The sequence below is a fragment of the Ceratotherium simum genome, chromosome 29, assembly GCF_057802395.1.
Source record: "Ceratotherium simum simum isolate JZ-2026a chromosome 29, ASM5780239v1, whole genome shotgun sequence".
NCBI lineage: Eukaryota > Metazoa > Chordata > Mammalia > Perissodactyla > Rhinocerotidae > Ceratotherium > Ceratotherium simum.
The window spans coordinates 34,374,621-34,400,837 of record NC_141928.1 but is presented as its reverse complement, the minus strand read 5'-3'; the positions used below and the strand labels follow the sequence as shown (position 1 = coordinate 34,400,837).

General features: G+C 34.8%; 1 protein-coding gene across 3 annotated transcripts in view; it reads left to right on the top strand.

Moving 5' to 3' along the window:
- STX17 (syntaxin 17) overlaps window positions 1-26,217 on the top strand; it is a 60,239-nt gene that overhangs the window by 8,874 nt on the left and 25,148 nt on the right. For all 3 annotated transcript variants that reach the window (XM_004423252.3, XM_014782023.2, XM_087419408.1), the window contains exon 3: window positions 14,455-14,520. In XM_004423252.3, the coding sequence (XP_004423309.2) occupies window positions 14,455-14,520 (66 nt within the window). The remainder of the gene's footprint in view (window positions 1-14,454; window positions 14,521-26,217) is intronic.

Genomic DNA, 26,217 nt, shown 5'->3' with positions numbered 1-26,217 from the left:
GAAGTGCTCAGTTACAAAGATGACAAGAATTCGGCAGATGAATTGGTTCTAAAAGGAGAAATAGGTGGAGTATGGTCTATTAAGACTATTTCTTTCCTTTATTGTCTTATTTTACCTTTGAGGTTTGGCATGTCTTCGATTTCCCCTTTCTTGTATTTGTTGTGTACAAAAGTGCCTCCCATCATTACCCGCAGATCCTAGCCACGTGTACCATCCAATCAGTCGTCAGTGGAAAAGCCAGAACCCTGGGAGAAAGGTGGGTGAGGTTAGGAATAGGTCTATTACTGATTTGATTAGTTGTGCCAGACTTCATAAGAAAATTATTCCAGAGTTATATTGAACTTTCTCTGCCAGAACATTTTCCCTTTAACATTTTGTGAAATTTTTACTTATTTTGAAATTTTTAGACAATATCAGAATAATTTTAATTTATAAGTGATGTCTGAAGCTAAGCAGTTAAACTCATCTTGATCTATGTTTTATTCCATATTCTTGATCATTCTGCTGTCTCTAGGATTTCTAGTTTAATTATGAAAGTGACTTTTTGTCTATGTAAGATTGAATAGCATATTTTAATAGATAGTTTATGGCAATGTAAAAACATTTAAAAGCTGCAGTGTTCACTGTGGACAAAAGAGTTAAGAACTGAGTTTGGACTCCAGGTGTTTGACAGTGCCTCCCTTTCAAAAAGGCATACTTTTCCTGGGGGAAGGGTGTAGAAAGATGAGATATTTATTATGTTAGCCATCAGTCATCCAGTATGAATTTAAAAGAAGAAAGTCAGACTGAAGGAAAATTGAAGGTAAGCCTTAGTGGAGTGATTCTGCAACATCCAAAAACAATGAGAGTAGTGTGCCGTGGACACCTGGGACTATATTCCATAGGTCCTTCAGCGTCACATTTTATTACACGTGACAGATGTGATTAGAATGTGATCCTGAAATTTAAAATGTTAGCAGTCAGCTTTCTTGACTAATGTAAGATAGATTTAAGCCTAGCTAATAGGAACAACAAGATAGTATGCTTGGAACATAGTTTTTTTTGTTTCATATTGTAGGAGTTTGGAGGAAAACTTATTGTGTAGCATGTACTGTATTAGAATATGGTTAAAATACAAGTGCACTAAATATAACTAGTGCATTAAATAAGATAGAGGTTTTTTGTTTTTACTTTTAATCCCTCATAGTTATGGAGTGGGTTGGGTCTAGCCCTGCAGTGGCAGTTCAATAGTCATGAAAGACACAGGCTTTTTTTTTAATCTTGCTTTCTGATCCTCAGCTTGTAAAATGGCAGCTCCAGCTCCAGCTATCACATCCACATTCCAGCTAAGATGAAATAACCAGGATCATATTTTTTCTGTGTTCTTTTTTTCTCTCAATTCCTTCTCTCTCTCTCTTTTTTTCTTTTAAAGAGAATCTTCCTGTTCTTGTTTCATGAATGCAGTGTCATCATTTCTTTGTGTTGGTATTATTTTTTTTTTAAAGTTTTCTTCTGCTTTCTTATCTGTTTTCCCTGAATACCTTTTTTCTTTCTTTCTTCGTTTTCTTTTCTCTTTGTTTATTTCTCTCTCTCCCTCCCTCCGCCTTTCCTTTCTTTCTCCCTTCCTTTCTTTTTTTGTGTCAGCCTATAGTATAATAGGCTTTCTTTGGCTGGCTGTTGATATTTAAGAGTGTGAACTGGAAGGTGTTTGTGTGTGTGTGCCTATGTATGTGTGTATGTATGGGTAGCAGGGTAGTAGTAGGGGCCTTGTTACCTGGAAGGGTGAACAGGTAAGGATCTATTTTAATGGGGAACCACCACATACTCTTCTGGAGTGTTGTCTTCTGTGGTGATGGGGCATTGCAGTTGCTTGGGCATGTGGAGAGGGCATCTGGTGGACTACTTTCAGCCAGTGCTTCTGCTTTTAGCCCCACTGTGCACATCCGCCTGGTTACCTGGTAGCTGGTACCTCTGGTTACTGGGTCTTTCTGGAGTAGTGCTCTGCCTGTTGGCTTGCTTCTCATTGCCCCTCTCCCCAACCATCCACCCCTTCTGCAGCCTTAGATTTCAGCTTTCTCTGGTCTGCTGTCAGTTGCAACATGTCCATACTCTTGCCACCTTCTAAAATTTTGTTAAAATTTCTTGTCAACTGAGATCTTCTGTTGTATTCTCATTATTCTTGTGAATTTATGCCTTTTAAAGTTCTTTACTGTCATTTTAGTTGGGTTTTGGAAAAGAGCAGCGATGAATGTTTATGTTCAATCTGCCTGGTTTCTTGAGAAGGGGAATTATTTATTATAGGAAATAAATATATGTTAGCTTTTCATAAGTGTTGGTGTTTGCTGTTTCTTGTATCGTTAGCACTGAAAATTATGTAAAAAATTTGGTTTCTAATCCTCAAGAAGTTTACAGTCCAGTTAAGGAAATAAGATAGGAAATATTCAGAGAATAGGAGGCAGCATGTAATTAAGTGTGAAAATGAGTGGCATAGACTATTTGGGCAGTATGAAGCCTGAACTGTATGGTACAAAATCAGACATAATCAGCCTTACTGATTTGTTATTTATTGATTTGTTTTTATTGATTTGTTTTTTACCTTGTGGTTACAACAAAAACCTTTTCCATTTCTCTTTTTATTCTGAGAATGTTTATTTCAATCTTTTAATCACATTTCCCCACCTCTTCTTTTCTGACAGAACCCTGATTCAGTTTGCCCTCTGTGTTTCAGAATGGAAAAGCCTCAGCACAGGTGGTGAATGATGAGTCTAATGGTGGTAATTCCATTCTTGTCAGTGCTTGGTTAGCAATGAACAATAGACATATCCTATAGTTCTGGCTAATGAGACTTGAGGGAAAGCCTGTTTAGAATATGGAAACTTCTGGAAAAGATTTTCCTACTATTGTAGAAATACATATGGGAGGAAACAGTCCTCCTGCTTCTAGTGGTTTTATGTCTCCCTGTTGTATCTGGATCTATAGCCAGTAGGGGACAAATCTGAGGACAGAAACTCTCTGTTGAAAGCGGTAAAGCAGAAAGATAGAACTTGGGCGCTTGACAACCTTGTAAGCTTCTGAACTAAATTACCCTGGAATTATCATCCTACTTCTAGGCTGCTACTTCTGTAAAATAATAAATGTCCTTATTATTAAAGACATTTTTTATTTTTGAGTTTTCTGTTATTTGCAACCAAAAGCATCCTAGTTGCTTCAAGCTGTACCACTGCTTTAACCTGTCTCTCTAGTGCCACTGTGAGATAGACAGTACAAAAATGACATTTTGTAAAAACAGTGCATCTATAAATGCTTGTCAGTGATCCCCACTTAACAAATTTTTATGGAGTTACTTCTTGTAATTTTTTTTCATGCATATTAAGTTTTTCTCCTCTCCAAAAATTTGTAATAATAATCTTAATAATGTAACCTAATTTAGGTATAACATTGTGTAGCAAGCAGTAGGAAATCTATGCTATTTTATTCCTTATTTTTCTTAGAATTTTGTTATTATAAGAGATAAGGTCATCTAGTTCAACTTCCACCCAAGATAGTAATCTCTTGTACAGCTTACTTGACAAGTGAATGAAATAATAATAATAGCAAAGGTGATGGCTGTTGTTTTTATTTGTTGAGTGCTATGTTAGAGGTTGTGTATACATCATATCATTTAATCCTCACAGCATCTTTATAGGTTAGCCTTATTACTGTCTTCCTTTTTTAGGTGGGGAAACAGACTTAGAGTGGTTAAATTACTTTCTTGAAATCACTGTGTTGGTAAATGTGTTAGACTTCTAATGTTGTGCTTGAAACATAGTGTGCTCCTAATAAAAGTGTATGGGATGAATGAATATATGTATGCATGTGTAGAGCCTAAGATTGCATCAGTTGTTTTAGAAGCCACATTATATTGCTAGCTTTTTAATTGCTTTTGTAATCAACTAAATAAAATCCATAGGACTTTTTTTTATATGAGCTTTGGCTGTTGAGCCAGATCATACCTATTTCTTGTACAATTGCTCTTTTTAATTTAAATGCAAGGCTTTACATTTATCATTGTTACATTTGTTCTTATCATGTGGAATTATCTTTCATTTATGTAATTATTCCTTCTAGTTTATGTTATCTACAGATTTGGTAATTAAGCATTTTTTGTTTTCAAGGCATCGATGAAAAATGTTGAACGGGAAAGGGACAGAGCACTCTGATATACTGTCACCATTTCTCTGAATTCTCACAAGCTGTCTCTCTGATAATCTGGTATAGAATTTTCCCAAACATTTACATTAAGGTTTACAGTCTGCCGTGTTTTAAAGGTACTTTCTTTTGTGAAAATTGGGTCAATATTTGCGGGTCTCTAAGAGCCTTTGCAGTGCTTCACAGTTCCTCACAGATAAGCAGAAGTGTTTCTGTGGTCACATTTGCAAGATCTTTTAGTTCACTCAGGTGTAATTTCTCTGGGACTGTTGATTTGTACTCATTTGAAATATCTAGGTTTACTCCTACTCTTTTTTGGTTTTCATTTTCCTCTTAATCATGGTTATTGTGGACTGTTCTATTTTGAAGATATTTTCCTAAATGAAGAAGGAAGATGGAAAAAATATGGAGTTGAATACTTTTGCTTTTCCTCCTACATCTGTTAGCTATATCCACTCCATTTGTCCAGCTTTCAAACATTGGTTTTTGTTCCAATCCCATCTTAGTTACTTCCTATGAAATAACATGAAGGAACATGCCCTGATTGATTCCATCCCCAGTCAGGTATAAACACACCATCTTCACACAGCACTGTGTAGTAGACCTTAAGCTTCACAGATTTAATATTCACCATTTTAACCATTCATGGGAAAGCTGCAAATGCCCATGTAAAGGTAAAATTAAAATCTTCCTCATAGGGTTATTGTCAGGGTTAAGGTATTATATGAAAAATCCCTGAATGCAGGGTTAATACTTGGAAATGGGTTACTTAACAAGTAAGTTAGCCTACCCAGGTACTCAACAATGGCACTGCCAATTAATAGTTTCTAATGCATTAGGAAATTCACAACATTCTTATGATATATCTTTTGTGTATGTTTGGGGTTTTGTATTTTTCTTTTATTGAGGTAACATTGGTTTATAACTATATAAATACAGGTGTACATCATTGTATTTAGATTAATGTATAGACTACACCATGTTTACCACCAAAAGTCTAATTTTCATCCATTGCTGTACAAATGTCCTTTTCTACACCTTTCACTCTCCCCCCATCCTCCTCCTTCTCTGGTAACCATCAGTATGTTCTCTGTATATATGTGTTTGTTGTTGTTGTTTTATCTTCCACATATGAAGTGAAATCATATGGTATTTGTTTTTCTCCATCAGATGTACTTCACTTAGCATAATACCCTCAGGGTCTATCCATGTCACAAATGGGAAGATTTCATCTTTTTTATGGCTGAGTAGTATATGTATATATCGTCTTTATCCATTCATCTGTCCATGGGCACTTAGGTTGTTTCCAAGTCTTGAGTATTGTAAATAATGATGCAGTGAACATAGGGGTGCAGATATCTTTTCAAATTAGTTTTTTCATGTTCTCTGGATATGTACCCAGAAGTGGAGTAGCTGGATCATATGGTAGTTCTATTTTTAATTTTTCGAGGAATCTCCATACTGTTTTCTCTAGTGGCTGCACTGGTTTACATTCCCACCAGCAGTGTATGAGGTTTCCCTTTTCTCCACGCCCTCTCCAACTCTTGTTATTGTTTATCTTTTTAATAATAGCCTTTCTGATGAGTATGAGGTGATATCTCATTGTGGTTTTAATTTGTGTTTCCCTAATAATTAGTGATGTTGAACATCTTTTTATGTGCCTGTTGGCTATCTGTATATCTTCTTTGAAAAAATGTCTGTTCAGATCTTCTGCCCATTTTTTAATTGGGTTGTTTGTTTTTTTTTTCTTGAGTTGTGTGAGTTCTTTCTATACTTTGAATATTATCCACTTATCAGATATATGATTTGCAAATGTCTTCTTCCAGTTGGTAGGTTATCTTTTTGTTTTGTTGACGGTTTCCTTTGCTGTACAGAAGCATTTTAGTTTAATGTAGTCCCATTTGTTTATTCTTTCTGCTGTTTTCCTTGCCTGAGGAGACATTTCCAAAAAGATATTGCTACGACTGATGTCAAAGAGCATACTGTCTATGTTTTCTTCTAGGAGTTTTATGGTTTCAGGTCTTACATTCTAGTCTGTAATCCATGTTGAGTTAATTTTTGTGTATGTTGTGAGATCGTGGTCTACTTTCATTCTTGTGCATGTGGCTCTCCAGTTGTCCTGACACCATTTTGCTGACGAGACTTTTCTTTCTCCATTATATGTTCTTGGCTCCTTTGTTAAAAATTAGCTGTCCATAAATATGTGGGTTTATTTCTGAGCTCTGAATTCTGTTCCGTTGATCTCTGTGTCTGTTTTTCTGCCAGTACCATGCTGTTTTGATTACTGTAGCTTTGTAGTGTACTTTTAAATCAGGGAGTGTGATGCCTCCAGCTTTGTTCTTTTTTGCTCAGGGGTGCTTTGGCTACTCAGGGTCTTTTGTTGTTCTGTATAAATTTTAGGATTCTTTGCTCTATTTCTGTGAAGAGTGTCATTGGGATTCTGATTGGGATTGCATTGAGTCTGTAGATTGCTTTAGGTAGTATGGACATTTAAACTGTGTTAATTCTTCCAATCCTTGAGCATGGAATATCTTTCTGTTTCTTTGTGTCTTCTTTGATTTCTTTCAACAATGTCTTACAGTTTTCAGTGTACAGGTCTTTTACCTCCTTGGTTAAATTTATTTCTAGGTATTTTATTCTTTTTTTGTTGTGATTATAAATGGGATTGTATTCTTGATTTCTCTTTCTGCTATTTCATTGTTAGGGTGTAGAAACACAACTGATTTTTGTGTGTTGATTTTGTACCCTGAAACTACACTGTATTTATTTATTATTTCTAATAGTTTTTTGGTGGATTCTTTAGAGTTTCTATATATAAAATCATGTTATCTGCAAATAGTGACAGTTTTACTTCTTCCTTTCCTATTTGGGTACATTTTATTTCTGTTTCTTGCCAAATTGCTCTGGCTAGGACTTCCAATAGTATGTTAAATAAGACTTGTGAGAGTGGGCATCCTTGTCTTGTTCCTCTTCTTAACGTGATAGCTTTCAGTTATTCACTGTAGAGTATGATGTTAGCTGTGGGTTTGTCATATATGGCCTTTGTTATGTTGAGGTACTTTCCTTCTGTACCCATTTTATTCAGAGTTTTTAGCATAAATGGTTGCTGAAACTTGTCAAATGCTTTCTTTGCATCTATTGAGAAGATCATGTGAATTTTATTCTTCATTTTGTTATTGTGGTTTATACATTTATTGATTTGAGGATGTCAAACCATATTTGCATCCCTGGAATAAATCCCACTTGATTGTGGTATGTGATCCTTTTAATGTATTGTTGTGTTCGATTTGCTAATATTTTGTTGAGAATTTTTACATCTGTGTTCATTAGTGATATTGGCCTGTAGTTTTCTTTTTTTGTGTTGTCCTTGTCTTCTTTTGCTATCAGGGTAATAATGGCCTCATAGAATGAGTTAGGAAATGTCCCCTCTCCTTCAATTTTTTAGAGGAGTTTGAGAAGGATAGTTATTAAACCTTCTTTGAATGTTTGATGGAATTTACCAGGGAAGCCATCTGGTCCTGGACTTTTGTTTTTTGAGAGGTTTTTGATTTCTGTTTTAATCTCCCTACTAGTGATAGGTCTAGTCAAATTCTCTATTTCTTCTTAATTCAGTTTTGGAAGGTTGTGTGACTCTAAGAATGGATCCGTTTCTTCTAGGTTATCCAATTTGTTGGCATATAGCTTTTCACAGTAATCTCTTACAATCATTTGTATTTCTGTGGTATTTGTCATAATTTCTCCTCTTTCCTTTCTGATTTTATTTATTTGAGCTTTCTTGTTTTTTTCTTAGCGAGGATAGCTAAAGGTTTGTCAATTTTGTTTATCTTTTCAAAAACCATCTCTTAGTTTTTAGTGATCTTTTCAGGCTCTATTTTATTCATTTCCACTCTGATTTTTATTATTTTCTTCCTTGTACTGATTTTTGGCTTCATTTGTTCTTCCTCTTCTAGTTCCTTTAGGTGTAATGTTAGATTGTTTAAGATTTTTCTTGTTTCTTGAGATAGGCCTGTAATGCTGTAAACTTGCCTCTTAGTACTGCTTTTGCTGTATCCCTTAGATTTTGGTATGTTGTATTTTCATTTTCATTTGTCTCCACATATTTTTGATTTCTTCATTGACCTAACAGGTGTTCAGTAGCATTTTGTTTAATCTTCACAAATTTTCTTCTTGTAGTTGATTTCTAATTTCATACCATTGTGGTCAGAAAAATACTTGATATGATTTCAGTCTTCTTTTTTTTTTTTGTGAGGAAGATTAGCCCTGAGCTAACATCTGTTGCCAATCCTCCTCTTTTTGTTGAGGAAGATTGGCCCTGGGCTTACATCGGTGCCCATCTTCCTCTACTTTATATGTGGGACACCTGCCACAGCATGGCTTGATAATGTGTAGGTCCATGTCTGGGATCTGGACCTGCAAACCCTGGGCCACTGAAGCGGAGCACGTGAACCTAACCGCTATGCCACCGGGCCGGCCCCTCTTAAATTTATTGAGACTTGTTTTGTAGTCTAACATGTGATCTCTCCTGGAGAATGTTCCATATGCATTCAAAAAGAATGTATATTCTGCTGTTTTCGGATGGAATGTTCTATATATATCTACTAAGTCCATCTGGTCTATTGTGTCATTAAAGGCCAGTGTTTCCTTATTGATTTTCTGTCTGGTATATCTAACCATTGTTGTAAGTAGGGTGTTAGAGTCCCCTACTATTATTGTGTTACTTTTCGATTTCTCCTTTTATGTCTGTTAATATTTGTTTTATGTATTCAGGTGCTCCTATATTGGGTGCATAGATATTTATAAATGTTATATCCTCTTGTTGAATTGTTCCCTTTATCATTATGTAATGCCCTTCTTTGTGTCCTGTTACAGTTTACGTTTTAAAGTCTATTTTGTTTGTTATAAATATTGCAACCCCAGCTTTCTCTTCCTTTCCATTTGCATGGAATATCTTTTTCCATCCCTTCACTTTCAGTCTGCGAGTGTCTTTAGATTTGAAGTGTGTCTCTTGTAGGCAGCATATATATGAGTCTTGTTTTTTTATGCATTCAGCCACCCTATGTATTTTGATTGGAACAAGTTCATTTACACTTAAGTAATTATTTATAGCTGTGTACTTATTGCCATTTTGTTACTTGCTTTCTGGATGTTTTTGTAGTTCTTCTCTGTTTCTTTCTTCTGTTTCTCTCTTCCTTGTGATTTGATGACTTTCTTTAGTGTTATGTTTGGATTCCCTTCTCTTTATTTTTTTCTGTGTATTTATTACAGGATTTTGGTTTGTGGTTACCATGAAGTTCATATATAACAACCTATGTATATAGTAGTCTATATTAAGTTGATGGTCTCTTAAGTTTGAATGCATTCTAAAAGCCCTACATTTTTACTCCCCCACCACATTTTATGTTTTTGACATATTTATATCTTTTAATTTTGTGTATCTCTTAACCTCTTATGTAGATATAGATGATTTTAGTACTTTTGTCTTTTGACCTTCATACTAGCTTTATAAGTGGTTGATCCACTACCTTTACTATATATTTTCCTTTACCAGTGAGATTTTTTCTTTGGTAATTTTCTTATTTCTATTTGTGGCCTTTTCTTTTCCAGTTAAAGTCCTTTTAACACTTCTTGTAAGGCTAGTTCAGTGATGATAAACTTTAGTTTGCTTGTCTGGAAAACTCTCTATCTCTCCCTCTATTCCGAATGATAACATTTCCAGGTAGGGTATTCTTGGTTGTAGGTTTTTTCCTTTCAGGACTTTGAATATATTGTGCCACTCCTTCTAGCCTGTAAAGTTTCTGTTGAAAAGTCAGCCAGTATTCTTATGGGAGTTGCCTAGTACATAACTTGTTGCTTTTCTCTTGCAGCTTTTAAGATTCTCTCTTTATCTTTTATGTAGCTTTTCTGTTAGAGTCTGATATTTTCTATGTAGACAATCATGTCATTTGTGAAGACTAACAATTTTATTTCTTCTTTTATAGTCTTTACGCTTCCTCCCTTCCTTCTTTCCTCCCTCCCTCACTCCTCTTCCCTCCTTCCTCCTCCCTCCCTCCCTCCCTTCTTCCTTCCTTCCCTACCTTACTTTTCATTCCTTCTTTCCTTTCTTACCTTTTCTTTTCTTTCCTTTCCCTTCCTTTTCCCTTTCCTCTTTCCCTTGCTTTCACTAGCTAGTGCCTCCAGTGTGATGTTGAATAGGAACGATGAGATTGGACATCCTTACCTTGTTCCCAATATTAAGGAATGGTCTTTCACCACTAAGCATAATGTTAACTGTAGGGTTTTCGTACATGCCTCTGCCAGGTTGAGGATGTTAACTTTTATTTTTAGTTTTCTGAGAGTTTTTATAATGAGTAGATGTTTGTCAAATAGTTGTCTTTAAATCTACCATCTTGCTGTTTTTGTCTATTTGTCCCGTCTGTTCTTTGTCCTGTTTTTCTTCTTTTATTCCCTTCTTTTGGATTAATTGCATATTTTTTATGATTCCGTTTTTTTCTCTTTTGTTGGCTTATTAGTTATACCTCTGTTTTTTATTTTTATTTTTTAGTGGTTGCTTTACAGTTCAGAGTATTATCTTGAACTTATCACAATCTATCTTCAAGTAATGTTATATGTATATCATTTCATGTATATTATAAGAACCTTATAACAATATATTTCCATTTTCTCTCTCAGGGTCTTTATAGTATTATTGTCATATATTTTACTTCTATGTTTGTTATTAACCCCACAATACATTGTTGTTATTTTTGTTTTAAACAGTGTTCTATTTCAAAGAGATTTTAAAAATAAGAAAACATATTTTATATTTATCTATATATTTACCATTTTTAGTGCTCTTTATTCCTTTGTGTAGAACCAGGTTTCTGTCTGGTATCATTTTTCCATCAGCCTGAAGGACTTCCTTAACATTTTTTGTAGTACAGGTCTGCTGTTGATGAACTCTGTCAGCCTTATTATGTTTGAAAAACTCTTTATTTTGCTTTCACTTAAAAAAAAAATTTTCTCTGAGTATAGAATTCTAGGTTGTTTTAGATTGTTTTTCATTACTTTCAGGATGTTGTTCCACTGCCTTGTGGGTTGCATTGTGTCTCATGAGAAGTCGTCTGTCGTTCTTTGTTCCTCTGTATCTCATGTGTCTTTTTTTCCTTTGGCTACTTTTAAGACTTTTCTCTCTATCACTTATTTTAATTTTATTATGTGCATTAGTATAGTTACATTTTTCTTGTTTATCGTCCTCCTTGAGTTTCTTGGATTTGTCGGTTTATAGTTTTTATCAAATTTGGAAAAGCTTTGGGCATTTTTCAAATATTTTTTTTGCCCTCTTCTCTTCTTCAGGGAGTCCAATTACATACATGTATATTTATGTTGCTTTCAGTTAGGCCATCACTCATTGATGCTTTGTTCATTTATTGTCCATCTTTTTCCTCTCTGTGTTTTGTTTTGGATTGTTTCTTTTGCTATGTCTTTAAATTTACTCATCTTTTCTTTGCATTGTCTTATCTGCTATTAATCCCATCTAGTGCATTTTTCATTTCAGATGCCTTTTTTAACTCTAGAATTCAATTTTTTAAAATATCTTTTATGTCTCAGTTATATTCATGTTTTCTTTTACTTTCTTGAATACCTCATAACTTTAATTTCCTTGTCTGTTAATGCCATTATCTTTATCATGTCTGAGTCTGCTTCTGTTGATTGGTTTTTCTAATTACAGTTCATATTTTCCTGCTTTTTTGCATGCATAGTAATTGTTTATTGGATGCCAGACATTTTCAGCTTTACCTTGTTGGATACTGAATATTTTTAAATTCCTTTAAGTATTTTTGAGCTTTATTCTGAGACACATTTAAGTTATTTGGGAACAGTTTGATCCTTTTGAGGCTTTCTTGTGTAGGATCAAAATGGGCTTTATTCCAGGGCTATTTTTCCCCCATAAAGGGCAATACTTTGGAGTATTCTACCTGATATCCAGTGTATTTCAAGGTTTTTCCACTCTGACTTGTGGTCACATGAACTGTTTCTGGCCCCATGTGATCTTTGGGGATTAGTCCACCTGCTCCTTTTCAGTGGTTCTTTTTCTGATCTCAGGTAGTTTCCTCATGTGCATATGCTGATGTGTACTCCGCTGAAGACTCAAAAGGAAAACTGAAGATCTCTGGAGCTCTGTCTCAGGATAGTCCTCTCCTCACATGCAGCTCTCTCCTCTCTGATGTTCTGCTCCTTGAATTCTAGCAGCCCTGTCCTCCCTGAATTCTCAACTTTGTTTCCTTTAACATTAATTTTTCTTAAAATATGACAGATTAGTATTGAGTCATATAAAAGTAGTTTATTTTCAAACATGTATATTTGGCTTCCATTCTCTTTTTGTTAATATCATAACACTGCCTAAAAGAGCATTTATACTGGAGCTGATGGCATCAATTCAATTTTTCTTATAAATGAAAGTAGTTTGATAGTTGTTTTAAATTTATGTTTGGTAAATATATTTTCAATATAGTCCAGTTATTTTTAAGCTTAATAGTTATTATTTAGTTCTTAGATAATGTAAAAAAAATTGAGGAGTATCAAAAGAGTTTTTGTTTTTTTTTGCTTAAGAGGGTTAGCCTTGAGCTAACATCCATTGCCAATCTTCCTCTTTTTTTGTTTGATGAAGATTAGCCCTGAGCTAACGTCTGTGCCAGTTTTCCTCTATTTTATATGTGGGACACTGCCACAGCGTGGCTGGTGAGTGGAGTAGGACTGTGCCCAGGATCTGAACCCGCAAACCCCAGGCTGCTGAAGCAGAGAGTGTGGAACTTTAACCACTCAACCACGGGGCCCAGCCCTCAAAAGAGTTTTTTGTTCCATTATTCACTACCAAATTTAAAGAATATCCAGAATAAGGAATATATAAATGGCCTAGAAACTTTTTTAGTGCCCTACCTTTGTAATCTATTATGCCTTCCATGCATATTTGAGGCATTTTCATGTTTCTGTTCTTTCAGAGTATTTCTAGGTTGATTTTCTTTTGGTGCATAGTATACCAAAAATGTGTTTAATGTCATTATTCACATCTGCTAACATCTTAATTATTTACTTTTTTTTTTATTTCAACCAAAAGTAGTATATGATGTTTGGTGTTGACGTTTATATTCTATGTAAGTATTCTGCTATAATGTTATCACATTTTGCTATGGTTTCTGTTAAATGAAAAATTTTCCATTATCATGCTCATAAAGTTTCTTGGATGAAACTCTGAAAGCTAAACATTGCCTTGGTAAAAACTGAAACATGTAGGGGCTGGCCTGGTGGTGTAGCGGTTAAGTGTCTGCACTCCGCCTGGTGGCGTAGCAGTTAAGTGCGCGTTCCACTTCAGCAGCCCAGGGTTCGCAGGTTCGGCTCCCGGGTGCGCACCAATGCACCGCTTGTCAGGCCATGCTGTGGCAGCGTCCCATATAAAGTAGAGGAAGATGGGCACGGATGTTAGCCCAGGGCGGGTCTTCCTCAGGAAAAAGAGGAGAATTGGCTTCAGATGTTAGCTTAGGGCTAATCTTCCTCACACACACACACAAAAAACTGAAACGTGTATATTAAATGTTCATTCTCATTTTTATATATTTTCTAGTCTGCCGTATCAATGTTACTTTTTCTCAAAATCAGATTTCAGTTTTTAATGCTTGACGCTATCATTGACAAACATTTAAAAGTCTTCATCGGGCCAGCCCGGTGGCTTAGCGGTTAAGTGCGCACGCTCCGCTACTGGTGGCCCGGGTTCGGAACCCAGGCGCGCACCAACGCACTGCTTCTCTGGCCATGCTGAGGCCATGTCCCACATATAGCAACTAGAAGGATGTGCAGCTATGACTTACAACTATCTACTGGGGCTTTGGGGGAAAATAAAAAAAAAAAACAAGAAATTAAGAAAATAAATAAATAAAAAGTCTTCATCTATAGTAAGAATATCTGTTGAATGCTGTTAATCGTTTTATTTTTTGCATTCTTTTACATTCTCATTCTTTATTTTTTTAATCTCCAGAGTTTGCAATGTAGACAAAGTACGTACTCTTTTTTAGTAAAATAAATAGTATCTAGTGATTTTTGTTTGCTTTACCATTTGCCAGAAGTTTGTATGTAATGTTTTTGAAAACTTCCTACTTGTATGGTCTTTGGAGTTAACTGCCACTACTAAGTTAATAACTTTTAGCTAGTATGTTTAAGTTTGGGTAGGTGAGTGGGGATTTTGTGATAACTAGAAATAATCACTTTAGTGATAAAAAAAAAAATTCAAGTATCTTTCCCCTCTCTTTTGTATAGTATCAGAGGTGCAGAATCTGGGACAAGTTGCACGAAGAGCATATCAATGCAGGACGTACAGTTCAGGTAAGGCTATTACATTGTTTCTAGTAAATCACCATGAAAAAGACAGTCTTAAGAAAATTTTGCTAAAATAAAAAATATCCTTGTAGCTGAATCCTTTTATTTCCTTAAGGATTTTATTTCCTTAAGGATGCATTTTTAGCAGGAATTACTGAATCAAATGTCTTATCTATTTTAAGATTTTGATTCATATTACCAAAATTTCCTCCAGAAATGGTATACCAACTTATATACTCACAATCGATGCATTTTCCAAAAACATTACTAGCACTGTTATTACCCATTTCCCAAATTTTTGCTAGTTAGTAGGTTAAAATAATGCTGCTTTGTTGTTTTAATCTGAATTTTTTTTTTATTGCTTTGAAGGGTGAAGGTTTTTTTGATATGAACCTTGGTTAGTAATATTTCTTTTGTAAATTGCCTATTCATGTCCCTTGCCCCTTGCATATATTATATTGTTTTCCTTTGTAAGAGCTGCTTATAACTTGAAGATATTGATCTTCTGTCTATAATATTGTTGCAATAATATAGTGTTGCAAATATTCTTTTTAGTTATTGGCTTTTTAATAAATAAATTTTAATTATTTTAAATTAATTTTTAAAAATCATATTTTTACATGGTTAAAAGCCAAATAAAATAAAAAGGCTTATAGTACCTTGCCCTTCTCCATCTTTTTTTTTTTTTAAGGTTTTGTTTATTTATTTATTTATTGCAGTAACATTGGTTTACAACATTGTATAAATTTCAAGTGTACATCATTATACTTCTATTTCTGTATTACATCATGTTCACCACCCAAATACAGTCCACCACCACACACATGTGCCTGATCATCCCTTTCGCCCTCCTTCCCCTCTGGTAGCCACCAATCCAATCTGTCTCTATGGGTTTGTTGTTGTTTTTATCTTCTACTTATGAGTGAATACCCTTCTCTATCTTTAAGTCCTATTTGAAAGAAACTACTTGTAATCCTTTTGGCCATTTTCCCTGGTATTTAGCTCTTTATTCCTAAATACCATGTGTAGACTGGTATTTCTTAATCAGGTTTATCTCTTCACTTCTTGCCATTGTAGGTAGAGATCTGGCTTTTCACTCTGCTGTCCTACTTTCCTTTCTCCTATGTAATTATATATATTATAATTTTTGGTTAAATTATCAGTAATCTCATTATTTTGTATCTCATTATTTTGATTATAAAGATATTGTTTCTTGCTAAGCCAAATAGTGAAATATAATACAGCCTTTTGTTTTTTTTGAAGTTAATAATTGCCTAATTTTTTTTATTGCCTGGCTTTCTGTGTATTTTTAGTTAATTTTTCTCTAAATGCTCCACATCTCTGCCACATGCTATCAGTGATATTTTCCATATGCTCAAATGCATCACTTCCATTCTTTATTTTGAAGACTACCCCCTGAAGCCCTTCTTCCCCTAGTTCCAATCTGGACTCATTTTGTAGGCTTGTTGCACAGTTCTGTTCAACTCTGTTGGGTCCCTGTTTTCCTGGATATCATGCCTTCCTCATTTTTGGTTTACTTCATTGCTTTGTTGGAGCACATCTTCCAGTAGCTCTCTTAAATAAGGGTACGTTGGAGGTAAATTTTCAAGGTATTATGTGTCTGAAAAATACCTTTATTTCCCCCTTACATGTGATTGCTAATTTTGGTAGGTATAGAATTCTAGTTGGATTCTTTTTCAACTTTGAAGGCATTTTTAGGATTTCTAGTTTAGTTTTACTCTTAAAAAAGTTGATATCATCTGATTTTCCAATCTTTGTATAAGACCTATTTTTTTTCTCTTTGGGAGCTTTTGTGATCTGTTTATCCCTGGTATTCTGAAATTTGATGCTAATGTGCTCTGTGTTGGACCTTTTTGATCTAAAAACTCATGCTCTTTAGTTCTGGGAAATTTTCTTAAATTATTTATTTGGTAATCTATTCCTCTTTGTTTTCTCTTTGCTCTTTTTTTTCAAAATTTTATTGCAAGGGTCAGCAAACTATGGCTCACAAGCCAAATCTGGCCTGCTGTTCACCCCATTTGTTTACATATTGTCTTTGGCTGTTTTGACACTACAACAGCAGAGTTGAGTGGTTGCAGCAGAGACCATATGGCCTGCAAAGCCTAAGCTATTTACTATCTGGCCATTTGCAGAAAAAGTTTGCCCATCCCTGTTCTATTGGATGTTAGGTCTCTTGGGTTGCTTTTCTAATTTTCTCTCCTATTTTCTGGGAAATTTCCTTAGCTTTATCTTCCGTTCTTTCTACTGAATTCTTTATTTCTGATATTATGATATTTAATTTCCAAGAGCTTTTTCTTGTCCTCTTTTCCTTTTCTCATAGCATTTAGTCTATGGATATAACTTCTGCTTTTGTGAGACACTAAAAAGCTAATTGCTTGTCTCCTGGTGGATTTCACTTAAAGGTGCTTTGGAAAGCTGGCATTTCCTTGGAGGAACCTCCAAATATCAGTATCTGGAGCTTGTTCTGGTTTAGTTTGCTAAAGAAGAGTCCTCATTCTCCTCCTATGGCAAGTAGGCACTTATTTTTCAGTTAGAAAAGCAGGTTAGGTGAAGGCTGCTGGGTACAGGTTCAGTACAGGCTTTTACATAAATCCCTTCTTTTAGCCCTGTGCCTGGTGTTTCTGAACGTAGAGTCTGTTTCTACAAAGAATGCATCTCTGGTCCTCTTGCATTTCAGAAAGATTACTATAACTGCGGTAAAGTGAACAGATTGATAAAATGAAACGAATGCAAGAGATCATTTAGGAAGGGTTACAGAGATGGTAGAGATGGAGAAAAACAGATTGATTTGAGATCTAGGTAGAAATTTGACTTATCTCTCTATGTTTTTTATTGCTTGCTGGCTAGATTTATACGCCTAAAGATCAGGGACTATGTCTCTGCTATTTGTATATCCTACAGTACCTGGTGCTCAGCAAGATTCAGTGTTTACTGAATGGTAGTAAGCACGTTAATGTCAATGAGATTATTATGACTTGGATTTCTTACCATCTTCACTGTTTAGTATGTTATTAGAAGTTACTTATGATTTTCTTGAGATTTATGGTCAAAGTGTTTGTTTACTGATTTTAAAAATATACATATTTACATTATTGACCTCCATCTGGCACAAAAGATTTGTATGTGCCATTAAAATAGTGAGATCGAAACTGTTGTTAGATGTAGGTATTTGCTTAGTTTTATTCATATCTGCCCTGAATTTTGTGGATAGGCTTGTTATTTGCTAGTTTGTGTAAAAATTATTTTTGGACAAAACAATTTCATGAACAGTTATCATAGATTTTCTAGAGTTAGCATTATTTGATTTATATAGTAAGAACTATCTTCACTTTCATTATAGTGTCTGTTGAAAAGGAGTTCTTAATTTAAATGTAATCTACTTTATCAACCTTTTCTCTTATGGTTCATGCCTTTGGTATCGTGTTCAAGGAATGCTCCCTATCCTAAGATGAAGAAGATATTTTCCTATATTTTCTATTGAATGTTTTAAATGTTTTACTTTTAACATTTAAGTCTAATCCATCTGGAATTGATGGTATAAGGTAGATATAAGTAAAATTTCATTTTATTCCATTTGGAAAATCAGTTCTCTCTCACTATTAACTGATTCCTCCGGTGCTATTTACATATCACAATTTCATATATGTATGGGTCTGTCTCTGGTCTTTCTTTTCCATTCCACTGGTCAATTTGTCTATTTCTCCACCAAGTTCCACAGTATCTTAATTAAGACAGTCTTATGATAAGGTTTGATATCTGGTAGGACAATACTTCTACCTTACTCTTCCTTTTCAACGGTGTTTTGGCTATACTTGGCCCTTTAGTCTTCTGTATAAAATTTGGAATCTGCTTTTCAAAGTTCATATGCAATCTTTTTTGGAATTTGGGAATTGCATTGGATTTATCCATTTATTTAGAGAAAATTGACATTTATAATGTCTAGTTTTCCTGCCTATGAATATGGAATATCCTTGCACTTGTTTATGTCTTTAATGTTTGTGTATCTTTATAGTTTTCTGCGTACAGATTATGGTAGATTGTACTTTTTAAAGATACCTGCAAAATATCTTCCATCCTACATGGTCTTCTACAGTATGACCTTGCTACTCCCCCACCAACAGTTGGAATCTATTCCCCTCCCCTTGAATCTTAGCTGAAGCAGAAGTAACGCCACTTGGCTTCTGAGACTACATCAGAAAAGGCCAGATAGCTTCCAGAGGTTCTCGGATGCTTGAAATGTCCCGATATCCTGAGACCCCCATGTAGGAGATAGCCACAGCAACAGCTGAGCTCTTAGGAACTTCCAGCCTCAAGTGCCAGCCACGAGTGAGCCAACTTAGACTTCCAGTGCAGTTGAGCGTTCACGTGACGGCAGTCTCAGCTGACGTCTTACTTAACCACAGGGGAGACCCCAAGTGAGAACTGCTCAGCTGATGACTTCCTAAATTTCTCTTCTACAAAATCATTAGTAAAATCAAATGGTGGTTTCAGGCCCTTAAGTTTTGGAGGAATTTGTTACACAGCAACAGATGACTGGAATACAGGACTTACGCTTATTTTGTTTCTCTATTTCAGTCTGTTTCATTAATCTATTACTATCTATCTATTACTACCTATTAATTAGATATTAGACTATTAATTAGATGACTTATTTCATTAATCTGTTACTATCTAATACTAGCTGATAATAGAGGATTCTAAAAAATATATCACAATTTCTGCTTTGAAGGAACTTAACTAGATGGGAATACACAAAAAGTTAAATAAAACATTTAAATAATAGTTTAAAGCTTTAGGAAAAGATGTAAGTCAGTGTATGATTAATGGTCAAATATATTATAAAGACCAGTCAATGATATACTGACAGATGTCTGGATGCTGGGGAAGGGAGGTATTATCCTCATTTTTTGGATAAAAAAAGGCTGAAGAACAGAGAAACTTAGTGTTTGTCTAAAGCACAAGGCCTTAATAAGTTGGGGTGCAGGAATCCAATGTAGAATTATTTTTAATATTAGCTCAGGTGGATAGAAAGTGGAGTACTGCACTTAATACCTATATAGTAGGTCCTTATTAGATGTTGAATAAGTGAATGGAGGCTTTTTTCTCCTTTGATTTTTACTCCTTTTGATGGTTCAGTTAATATTTTTTAAGCTATGCATATTCTTTTTGGTGCCTTTTGATGTGAAGTCCTTACACACTCTCAATACCTTAGTGTAGCAGTTGGGTAATACAAGTAAAGAATAGTCCAGCTTTATTTTAATTAAATAGTCTGGAGTCCTTATATAATAAATTATATGATGTCTAGAATGTGTTTATTTTACATTGTTTAAATGTTTACCAGTGGACTTGTGCTGTTTGTAAAGAAATCAGATTAATTATTATGATACCAAATGTTTTCTGCTGTACACAATTTGCTCTCAGAATTACATGTTTTAAAAACACATTAGGAATCCTTAAATCAATATCTAACAAAGGCAAATATATGCATAGCCATTCTTCTTTTAATCATTAAATACATAATTAGTCATTTTTCAGAATTTCAATTAACTCAGAATAATTACTTTTTACAATTATCAGTATAGATAAGTATATATTTAAACATATCTTAATCTTTAGACAGGAATTTCAGGATATTTCTGAAAAAAGGGAAAAAAGCCATAACTAGTTATTAAATTTAGTTACAAAACTAAAGAGAAAGATATGTCACCTTTATTTTACTGAAAGTTTGGCCATAGTTTGCAGTTTACTACTTGCATACTGCAAAGCTTGTTAATTACTGAGTTGGTATACTTTCTTTTTTTTAACCTTGCTTCATTGATTATAGCCCCATTTATCTAACTTGTGAATACTGCTGCAAATTTTCAGAACTTAGCATAATATTTGCCTTTCTGATCTGATTATTAGCAGAAACATTTGAACACTTACTATGTTCTAGATACTATTCTAGACACTGGGACTATAGCTGTGAGCAAAACTGAAGAAAATTATTCTTCTCACCAGACTTATATTCTGAGGGTGGCGAGTGGAGAAAGCAGAGACAGATAATTTTTTTAAGTAAATAAATATATAATATTTAAATATTTAGATAGTTATAAGTACCATAAAGTAAAAGTAAAGCAGGTTAAAGGGAACAAAGAGTCACAGAAGGTGATGAGTGTTCTTTTATATAGGGTGGTTGTAGATGGTTTCTGATGACATATGAGCAGAGACCCGAAGGAAGTACAGGTATAAACCATGGGGAATAGACTTTTCCAGGCAGAGGGGAAATCAAGTGCCACGACTCTGAGGTGAGAGGATGTGTGGCATATTCAAGGAGTAGTAAGGAGGTCAGTGTGGCTAGTGTGAACAAGGAGAGTACAGGAGATGAGGTCAGAGAGATCAGCTGGCTCTGATACGGAAGGCTTTCCAGGATATGGTAACTTGAAGTTGAGTAGAAAACCTTTGGAAAATTTTGAGCAGATGATGACCTGATATGACTTTAAAAGATCCATCACCTTGACTTTTATGAAAAGTATAGATTCTAAGGGGGCAAAGATGGAAGCAAGAATACCAGTTAGGTGGCAAATATAATAATCAGAATACAATAGGTCTGCTTTTTAGAAAAATGCAGATACACAAATGTGCAGACAATTTTGTGTAGAATGTCAGGGGCCTAATATGTTACATTTTCACCTACTCTCTTTGTAGCCCTGGTAAATGATTCTGAATTCACAAGCTTGACAGAGGAAAAAGGAACTACCCTGACATCAATCTTAATGTTGAAGTACCTTTTTGAAAAATTACATATACTTCAAACACACAAAAATGTAAAAAATAAAAATAATATAACACTTATGTGCTCATCACCCAACTTTGTCAAATCTTAACATTTTGCCACAATTTCTTCCCCTTTTTTTGTGGGGGAGGTGGGAGAAAACTTTAGAAATACCACTGAAGTCCCTTGTGTGACTTTACTTGATTTCGATCACCTGTTCTATCTTCATCTGAAGGAAATCTTTTCCACTGATTTAAATATTTATCATTTCTGTGCATGTAATTATGTATAAATAATATATAATATTGTTTTGCATTTTTGTTTCTGCTTTTTTCCAGACAACTTTCTTGAGGTGTAATTGACATACACTAAAGTACACAATTTGATAAGTTTTGACATATGTATACACCATGAGACCATCACCACAATCAAGATAATATGAAACCATTTAAGATAATATATCCATTGCCCCAAAAAGTTTCCTCATACCCCTTTGTAACCATCCTTCTGGCTTCTTCCTCCCACATCCCTCTGCAACCCTTCCCCCTCTCCACATACGCACACACATCCCCCAACCTTCCATTCCCACTCCCAGTATCTAAGCAACCACTGACCTGCTTTCTGTCACTATACATCAGTTTGGGTTTCCTAGAATTTTATATAAATAGAGTCATACAATATGCACTCCTCTTTTGTCTGGCTTCTTTCACTCTGCATAAATATTTTGAGGTTCATCCTGTTGTGATGTGTATCAGTATTTCATTCCTTTTTATTATTGAGTAGGTATTCTATTGAATGGATATATGACAGTTTGTTTATCCATTCATCTGTTGATGGACATTTGGGTTGTTTCCAGTTTTTGGCTATTACAAATAAAGCTGCTATGAATATTTGAGAACAAGACTTTGTATGGACAAAGGATTTTATTTCTCTTGGATAAGTACTTATGAGTGGAATGGCTGGATCATATAGTAGTTGTTCTTTAACTTTTTAAGAAACTGCTAAACTGTTTTCCAAAATGGTTGTACCGTTTTATCTTCCCACCAGTTCCTCCATATCCTTGCCAACATTTGGTTAATCTTTTTAATTTTAGCCATTTTAATAGGTCTGTAGTGGCATCTCATTGTGATTTTAATTTTCATTTGATTAACGATGTTTCTGTTTTATCTTGAATTAATCGAGTATTTTCCATTCCATTTTATCTCCTTTCTTGTCTTGCAAGCTATAACTCTGTTATTTTAGTGGTTGCTTTAGGGTTTATAGTATACATCCTATTAGAGTTTATCTTCAAGTGATATTATACTATTTCACATATGTTTAAGAAACTTACAATATACTTCTATTTCTCCCCTCCCAGTCTTTATATTATTGTTGTCATATGTTTTACTTATACATATGTTATATACTTCATAATGTTTAAATAGTCAGTCATGTTTTTTAAGTGATTTAGATATTAAGGGGAAAAAATCTTAATATTTACCTTTGTTATTTCCATTTCTGGTGTGTTTAATGCCTTTGTGTAAACCCATATTTCCATCTGGTATCATTTTCCTTTTGCCTGAAAGACTTCCTTTAACATTTCTTGGAGTGCAGTTCTGCTGGTGATGAATTCTTTCATCTTTTATATATCTGAAAGCCTTTATTTGGCTTTTGGTTTTTAAAGGAATTTTGCTGTATGTAGAATTCTATATTCTAATCTTTTTTCATTCAATACTTTAAAGATGTTTGATTTTCTTTTCACTTGTTTTGTTTCCAATGGGAAATCTGTTTTATACTTATCTTTGTTATTCTGTATGTAATATGTCTCTCTTCTTTGGCTGCTTTTCTGATTTTTCCCTTTATCACTGGTTTTGAGCACTTTGATTATGATGATCCTTGGTGGAGTTTTCTTCATGTTTCTTGTTCTGAATTTGTTGAGCTTCTTGGATCTCTAGGTTTATAATTTACATCTAATTTGGAAATGTTTTGGCCATTATTTCTTCAAATATTTTTCTGTCCCCTCCCATCTCTCTTCTCTAGGGCCTCCAATTACACATATGTTAGACTAATTGAAGTTATCTCACAGCTCACTGATGCTCTTTTAAATTTTTTGAATTCTTTTTTCTCTGTGTGTTTCATTTTGGATAGCTTCTATTTCTACGCCTTCATGTTCGCTAATCCTAGCAGTAGCAGTGTCTAATCTGTTAATCCATTCAGTGTATTTTTCTTCTTACATATTGTAGTTTTAAACTCTAGAATTTTGATTTGGGTCTTTTTTTAATATCTTCTATGTCTCTAGTTAACTTTTTGAACATATGGAATATAATTATAATTGTTTTTATAGCCTTCTTTGCTAATTCTAATATCTATATCAATTCTGAGTCAGTTTCAATCATTTGATCATTCTTTTCATTGTGGATCATATTTTCCTATTTCTTTGTATGTCTGGTAGTTTTTGACTGGGTGGCCTTTGCCTAACTGGGTGCTAGATATTTTTATGTTCCTATATATCTTTTTGAGCTTTGTTCTGGAATATAGTTAAGTTACTTGGAAACATTTTGATCCTTTTGGGTCTTATTTTTGTGATTTATTAGGCTTTACTGGAGCAGTGCTTGGTCTAGGGCTAATTATTTCCCCACTACTGAAGTAAAACCTTTCTGAGTGTTCTGCCCTGTGAATTAAGAATTTTTCCAGTTTAGCTGGTGGGAACAGACACTGTTTCCAGCTTTGAATGAGTGCTAGGCGCTGTTCCCTCTAATTTTTTTGTATGATTTTTTCTCCTAACCTTGGATCGTGTCCTCATATACATGTTCTGATCAGTTCTCTATTGATTACTTGGGGATTACTCTCTGCATATCTCCAGGGTTCTCTTTCTGTGCAGCCCTCTCCTCTCCAGTACTCTGTTCTGCAAACTTTGCAGAAGCAGAAGCCCATTATTATGTTTTGAAACTGCAAATAGAATAGGTTTAACAGTTTTTTTCTTTGGGATAAGAAAACATTAGCATTAAGAAAGACTTTGTGACCAAATTTTGAAACTAAGTGAACAAGTTGGAAATTGTTACTACAGTAATAATTGACTGAAGAACATTACCTTGACTTTTGTAGAAACTTGATCAGCCTAGTCTCCATAGCACAGGTGATGCAGAACTTTTTCAGAACAGAGATTTCTGGGACTCACCTTAGAGATTCTGATTCAGTAGATTTCAGACCATATTTGGAAAGATACTGCTCTGCAGAGAGTATATCCTAGTTCCATAGGTAGCATAAATAGAAAAAAAAAATTCAATCATGGAACTTGTAGAGGTAAAATATGACTCATGATTTTACTAGGAGAAATATAGAACACTTGAGCTATATACTTCAAAAAAATTTTTTAGGGGCTGGTCCAGTTGCATAGTGGTTAAGTTTGGGCACTCCGCTTTGGCAGCCTGGGGTTCATGGGTTTGGATCCTGGGCGTGGACCTACACACTGCTCATCACACCATGCCGTGGCAGTGTCGTATATACAAAATAGAGGAGGATTGGCACAGACGTTAGCTCAGGGACAATCTTTCTCAAGCAAAAAGAGGAAGACTGGCAACAGATGTTAGCTCGGGGCCAGTCTTCCTCACATACACAAAAAAATTTTAGAGAATTTACAAGAGAGAAGCAATAGAAAAGAGAGGGAATGAGGAGGAGAGAGGGAGAAGTGAGGATAGTAGACAAAAGTTAGGAGAAAAGAAGGAAAGATTAGAGAGAAGCAAGGCCAGGTAGAGAATGGAAGAGAAGATAGAATAGTAAATTCCAAAATGAATGTTATTAGAAGGTAAATTGTTTTAGGTTATTATGTGCTTCAGAGGAATTTAAACTTAAACTTTGCTTTGAAATATTCCTGAGCTGATTAATTAGGATTTAGGATGCTTGACCTCTACTCTGACTGTCAGAGGTACTGTAGAACCTCAGGAGAAAATTAAATCTAAGGCACCATCAATTGAAAGAGACACCATTATTTTGTGTACCTCTAAGAAAGAAAAAGTACTGCCAGTTAAATGTGGCATGTTGCTTTTTTACCATTCATTTTAAGATACATTCCCATTTCAGAGATGTTAAAATGTGGGAAAGATATTTTGTCCTAAAATTGGTGAACTATAGTGTTTAGACAGCTTCTACTCTTCTACTCCACCTCTGTCTTTTCCCAATCTATTCTGTTTAGTATGTTCTATTTTCCCAATATACTCTTCAGGGACAGCTCAAATCTCACCTCCTTCATGAAGCCTGTCTAGATCCTTAAAGTAAAATGTTTCAAGTTTCCTTTGAGCATGTTTCTTTTTTTTTTTTTTAAAGATTTTATTTATTCAGTTTTTTCCCCCCAAAGCCCCAGTAGATAGTTGTATGTCATAGGTTCACATCCTTCTAGTTGCTGTACGTGGGACTCGGCCTCGCGTTGGAGGGAGAAGTGGTGCCTCGGGGCGCTCCCGGGATCCGAACCCGGGCCGCCAGCATCAGAGCGCGCGCACTCAACCGCTAAGCCACGGAGCCGGGCCTGAGCATGTTTCTTATGCTTCTTTCAATTTTGAATATTTCTCCTTAATAGAGAATCAAAAGCAAAACAGGAGTTAAGTAGTTCTGCTTTTTCTGCATCATCTGTTAACATTATACCATCTGCCCCAAGCAGTAGGCCTAAACCTTCCTGCTTTTCTTCTTGCTCTACATGTATTTTTTAAATCCTTTTTATTGTTCTTAACATTTTTCACCAGCCTCCGCTCATTCTGGGCTCTTTCTTACATGATTCCCCTTGTTTCACACCACTCTTTTGTATTCATCCTTGTTCACATGCCTTTCTTTTCGTTTCTTTTTTTTTTTTTTTTTTCTTAAATAAGTCTCTTAAAATTCTGAACTTATCATAGCACACCTTACACAACCATATTGGATTCTTAAGATGCCATTTTCTTTTCTTTATTTTCAGATTA